The sequence below is a fragment of the Boleophthalmus pectinirostris genome, unplaced genomic scaffold (genome assembly GCF_026225935.1).
Source record: "Boleophthalmus pectinirostris isolate CB_2022bp ecotype Guang Dong unplaced genomic scaffold, ASM2622593v1 HiC_scaffold_1, whole genome shotgun sequence".
Classification (NCBI taxonomy): Eukaryota; Metazoa; Chordata; class Actinopteri; order Gobiiformes; family Gobiidae; genus Boleophthalmus; species Boleophthalmus pectinirostris.
The window spans coordinates 6,517,834-6,523,802 of NW_026570970.1; the positions used below are offsets into that span (position 1 = coordinate 6,517,834).

Below are 5,969 nucleotides of genomic sequence, written 5' to 3' on the forward strand. Positions count from 1 at the left end.
GAACAATGAGTGTAGTGAGTCACAAATGCCTAGCATGAAGTATGCCCAAGCTAAGGCCTTTATTGTTTTCAATTTTTTTTTCGAAGCAAAAAAATAAAATTTTTAATTGACTGTACTGTAGGTTAGGCAGCACTCACAGTCTTCATGTACATATCTACAGAAACTAGAAGGCCTAAGCTTTAAAATGGTGCCTCACACAAGCATGTGGGTTCGAAGGTTTTCTTTTAATAAGCTATGGCATTTGGGTATGTAGTGCTATTGTGCACACACCAAAATTAGGTGGATGGTAACAGGATAAGTCTCGTCTTAAGACCCACTTTTATTCTCTGGCTTTTAGCACCGCGTGAGTTGTGTGCTAAGCCCCTATGATGAGTGTACCAGCAAGGCCAGTTACGTCGCCCGGATTGGCGTCACCGGGCCTCTCACCCTGGAGCCAGGCCTGGGGTGGGTGCTCGCCAGCGAGCGCCTGGTGGCCGAGCCTCCCCCCACGGGGCTCGGCCGGGCTCAGCCCGAAGGAGCGACGTGGGGCCGTCCTCACGTGGGCCCACCACCCGCAGGAGGATCCATATGGGGCCGGTGCAGAGAGATCTGGGCAGCAGTCGACGGTGGGGGCCTCGGCGACCAGATCTCCGGACATGGAGACTAGCTCTGGGGACATGGAATGTCACCTCGCTGGGGGGGAAGGAGCCTGAGCTTGTGCGGGAGGTTGAGCATTACCGACTAGATATAGTCGGCCTCACCTCCACGCACAGTTTGGGCTCTGGAACCCAACTCCTTGAGAGGGGCTGGACTCTCCATTTCTCTGGCGTTGGCCGGCTGGTGTGGGCCTGCTCATTGCCCCACAGCTCAGTCGCTGTGTGTTGGAGTTCACCCCGGTGAACGAGAGGGTCGCATCCCTGCGCCTTCAGGTCGGGGACAGGTCTCTCACTGTGGTGTCAGCCTACGGGCCGAACAGCAGTGCTGAGTACCCGGCCTTCTTGGAGTCCTTGGGAGGGGTACTAGACAGTGCACCGACCGGGGACTCCGTTGTTCTCCTGGGGGACTTCAACGCCCACGTGGGCAACGACAGTGACACTTGGAGAGGGGTGATTGGGAGGAACGGCCTCCCCGATCTGAACCCAAGTGGTGTCTTGTTATTGGACTTCTGTGCTAGTCACAGTTTGTCCATAACGAACACCATGTTCGAGCACAAGGGTGTCCATAAGTGCACGTGGCACCAGGACACCCTAGGCCGGAGGTCGATGATCGACTTTGTAGTCGTGTCATCTGATCTCCGGCCGCGTGTCTTGGACACTCGGGTGAAGAGAGGGGCTGAGCTGTCAACTGATCACCACCTGGTTGTGAGTTGGGTTCGCTGGCGGAGGAGGAAGCCGGAAAGACCTGGCAGGCCCAAGCGTGTAGTGAGGGTCTGTTGGGAATGTCTGGCGGAGCCTCTGTCAGAGGGACCTTCAACTCGCACCTCCGGGAGGACTTCTCCCGGATTCCGGGGGAGGCCGGAGATATGGAGTCCGAGTGGGCTTCATTCTCGGCCTCTACTGTCAATGCGGCTGCTCGGAGCTGTGGGCGTAAGGTCTGTGGTGCCTGTCGCAGCGGCAACCCCAGAACCCGGTGGTGGACACCGGAAGTAAGGGATGCTGTCAAGCTGAAGAAGGAGTCCTATCGGGCCTTGCTGGCTCGGGGGACTCCTGAGGCAGCTGACGGGTACCGGCGGGCCAAGCATGCTGCAGCCCGTGTGGTCGCGGAGGCAAAAACTCGGAGCTGGGAGGAGTTCGGGGAGGCCATGGAATAGGACTATCGGACGGCCTCAAAGAGATTCTGGCAAACCGTCCGGCGCCTCAGGAAGGGAAAGCAGTTCTTCACCAACACTGTTTACAGTGCGGGGGGAGAGCTGCTGACCTCGACTGGGGACGTTGTCCGGCGGTGGAAGGAATACTTTGAGGATCTCCTCAATCCCACCGTCACGTCCTCCGAGGAGGAGGCCGAGGCTGGGGACTCGGAGGCGGACTCATCCATCACCCTGGCCGAAGTCACTGAGGTGGTTGGCAAGCTCCTTGGTGGCAAGGCTCCGGGTTTGGATGAGATCCGTCCTGAGTACCTGAAGTCTCTGGATGTTGTGGGGCTGTCTTGGCTGACACGCCTCTTCAACATCGCGTGGCGGTCAAGGACAGTACCTCTGGACTGGCAAACCGGGGTGGTGGTCCCTCTGTATAAGAAGGGGGACCGGAGGGTGTGTTCCAACTATAGGGGGATCACACTTCTCAGCCTTCCCGGTAAGGTCTATGCCAGGGTACTGGAGAGGAGAATCCGGCCGATAGTCGAACCTCGGATTCAGGAGGAGCAGTGTGGTTTTCGTCCTGGCCGTGGAACACTGGACCAGCTCTACACTCTCCATAGGGTGCTCGAGGGTTCATGGGAGTTTGCCCAACCAGTCCACATGTGTTTTGTGGATCTGGAGAAGGCATTCGACCGTGTCCCTCGTGGTGTCCTGTGGGGGGGTGCTCTGGGAGTATGGGGTCCGGGGCCCTTTGCTAAGGGCTGTCCGGTCCCTGTATGACCGGAGCAGGAGCTGTGTTCGCATTGCCGGCAGTAAGTCAGACCTGTTCTCAGTGCATGTTGGACTCCGCCAGGGCTACCCTTTGTCACCGGTTCTGTTCATTGTATTTATGGATAGAATTTCTAGGCGCAGTCAGGGGCCGGAGGGGGTCCGGTTTGGGGACCACAGGATCTCATCTCTGCTGTTTGCGGACGATGTTGTCCTGTTGGCTTCATCGAGCCAGGACTTGCAATGTGCACTGGGGCGGTTTGCAGCCGAGTGTGAAGCGGCTGGGATGAAGATCAGCTCTTCCAAGTCCGAGGCCATGGTTCTCGACCGGAAAAAGGTGGCTTGCCCTCTCCGGGTGGGTGAGGAGTCTTTGCCTCAAGTGGAGGAGTTCAAGTATCTCGGGGTCTTGTTCACGAGTGAGGGAAGGACGGAACGGGAGATTGACAGGCGGATCGGTGCAGCTTCGGCAGTGATGCGGTCGCTGTATCGGACCGTTGTGGTGAAGAGGGAGCTGAGTCGAAAGGCGAAGCTCTCGATTTACCGGTCAGTCTTCGTTCCTACTCTCACCTATGGTCATGAGCTCTGGGTAGTGACCGAAAGGACGAGATCGCGGATACAAGCACTCGAAATGAGTTTCCTCCGCAGGGTGGCTGGGCGCTCCCTTAGAGACAGGGTGAGGAGCTCAGTCACACGGGAGGAGCTCGGAGTAGAGCCGCTGCTCCTCCACTTCGAGAGGAGCCAGTTGAGGTGGCTCGGGCATCTGTTCCGGATGCCTCCTGGGCGCCTCCCTCGGGAGGTGTTCCGGGCATGTCCCGCCGGGAGGAGGCCCCGGGGAAGACCCAGGACACGCTGGAGGGACTATGTCTCTCGGCTGGCCTGGGAACGCCTCGGGGTCCCCCCGGAGGAGCTGGAGGACGTGTCTGGGGTGAAGGAAGTCTGGGAGTCCCTGCTTAGGCTGCTCCCCCCGCGACCCGGCCCCGGATAAGCGGACGAAAATGGATGGATGGATGGATGGATGGAGTTGTGTGCTCCTCTGTGTTTTTTATTTATTTTTATGTGTTTTTATTGGTTTTATTGATTTTATTTATTTATTGGTTTATTATTTTGTTCTTATTTTATTTTACTGGTTTTATTATTTTAAGACTAGTATTATTTTAGTAGTTTATTTTATCATTTTATTATTGTTATTATTATGTATTTGTGCAGCACTTTGGAAACTGTTTGTTTGTGAAATGTGCTATAGAAATAACATAGATTGGATTGGATGGCAGTGAACTGTTCATTTGCTGTTGTGCACAGAGCAAATTGGAGTTGTGGTCTTTACTTGTCATCATGTAATTCTTATGGAGAAGACCTTTGAGATATGCCACGGCTGGTCTATGGAGGACATCAGGAGATATATCAGAGAAGATCCACCCTCTTTCTCTCTCAGAGGATGGACACAGACAAGGCAGAACTGTGCTTTCCCCACCTCCACAACAGCTCGTGTAGGAAGAGTAAGATCGACCCAACTGAAAATCAGATAACCAGTGTGTTGCTTGGTTTTGTGTCAATACTCACTAGTGTACTCAACCTTCTGGTTATCATTGCCATTACACATTTCAGGTAATTATTATTTTTCAGAGATAAAGACAAAGATATGTTGGTTCTGTACATGACTGGATGATTATTGTAATCCGTTATGTTCATTGTTAGAATGCTGTGACTCAAGAAATGTTGAATAATACTGGTTTAGATTATTGATCCAGGTTTCGTTCAGATTTTTTAAAGTCAGCTTATGTTAACTTTGTTACTTATTTATTTGATTTAGTGGTTAATATGAACTGGACTGTGTGTGTTTTTAGAAGATAATGATGAAGTTGAAACTTGATATTTATGGGGATTAATCGTAAAGGATTTTGCCTGTTTAAATGTTTAATGATGAATTGAATAGTGGTTATTTTAAAGAAACATTACTATTGATGAAAAGTCTTCTGTACCTGCATAAGGACGGCAGGTGGAAACCAGTTTGTAATTGAATCCGGAGCAGAGCATCTTTTCTCTTTGAGAGCAACATATTCTGTTCACTGCCCTTTTTAAAAATAAACAAATAAAGTAAAAAGATAAAATAGATTGGATTCCATTTGTAGATATTAGTGTTGACAAGAATAACATTTGATACTGCAAAATAGCATGGATACTCAATACTGATTCTGAAACCAAAATTAAAAACACGTTTTATTTAGACAATAGAATGTCATTAACAATATCAAATTGTAGTACTTTCTTTTATATTACTAAGTGGTGTTATATCTGCAATACTTGTCTGATATATTGCAATTGTTCAGGCCTATTTTATACAGAATTATTTCAGAAAATGTAAAATTCTCAATTATAATTTATTTATATTGTTTCTTTCTCTTTGCAGACAGCTCCACACCTCGACAAACCTCGCGCTCCTTTCTTTGGCAGTGTCCGATTTCCTTGTTGGTCTTGTGATCATACCAGTTGACGGTATTAAATGGAAAATTTGCTGGACTGTGGGCGACCTCGTGTGTTTGGTGTATTACACACTTTCTCTTACACTATTTATCTCTTCTGTTGGAAACATCATCCTTATTTCAGTGGATCGCTATGTGGCCATCTGTCAACCTCTGCTCTACCAAAGCAAAATGACTGGAAAAGTGGTCACCATCAGTATATGTGTGTGCTGGTTGTACGCTTTTGGGTACTCAATTTTATTTCTTCTTGACAATTTTATGTATCTTGGGAAATATAAATCTTGTGAAGGAGAATGTGTGATTTTCTACTCCAAAGAAGTTGATTTAATAATGAGTTGTATCATTCCATTTGGCATTATTATTTTCCTTTACACTAGAGTTGTGATAGTCGCTGTTTCTCAGGCTCGAGCCATGCGTTCTCAAGTTACAGCTGTGACCTCCAAGACGAGTAAAAAATCTGAGATTAAAGCTGTACGAAGCCTGGGGATTGTTGTGGTTGTGTACATTGCTTGTTACTTCCCATTCTTTTTTGTAGTGTATTCTGAAACCCACATCACAATACTAGGTACTCCTTTAGTTGTCATTACACTGTCAATATGTTTACTAAACTCTCTCATGAATCCTCTAATGTACACAGTGCTGTTTCCCTGGTTTAGAAAAGCCATTAAACTCATAGTCACACTTCAGATACTGAAACCCAGTTCTTCAGATGTCAATATATTTTAGCTACAATAAATAAAATCAAGGATTAGTCTACCAGTTAGTTGGACTGTTGTGTTATCATATACAATGTCTATTACATCTCTGTATATTTTATCTGACATGTCATATGTCAAAGTTATTTAACTAATAAAATGAATTTCAAAACAAACTCACTAGATTATATTAGATTATACTATATTATATTATATTATATTATATTATACTAGATTAGTAAAAACACATCA

General features: G+C 48.2%; 1 protein-coding gene across 1 annotated transcript; it reads left to right on the forward strand.

Moving 5' to 3' along the window:
• Positions 1–3,905: 3,905 nt before the first annotated feature.
• LOC129408112 (trace amine-associated receptor 13c-like) lies at positions 3,906–5,748 on the forward strand. The gene is made up of 2 exons (XM_055150940.1): positions 3,906–4,147; positions 4,950–5,748. Exons 1-2 carry the CDS (start codon positions 3,906–3,908, stop codon positions 5,746–5,748), a joined length of 1,041 nt encoding a protein of 346 aa, XP_055006915.1.
• The last annotated feature ends 221 nt before the right edge of the window (positions 5,749–5,969 follow it).

Excerpts from the sequence above, each read along its gene's own strand:
- LOC129408112 (XM_055150940.1), top strand. The coding sequence starts at position 3,906 with ATGCCACGGCTGGTCTATGGAGGACATCAGGAGATATATCAGAGAAGA. Across the intron at positions 4,148-4,949 it reads ATTGCCATTACACATTTCAG|ACAGCTCCACACCTCGACAA; the intron begins GTAATTATTATT and ends TTCTCTTTGCAG.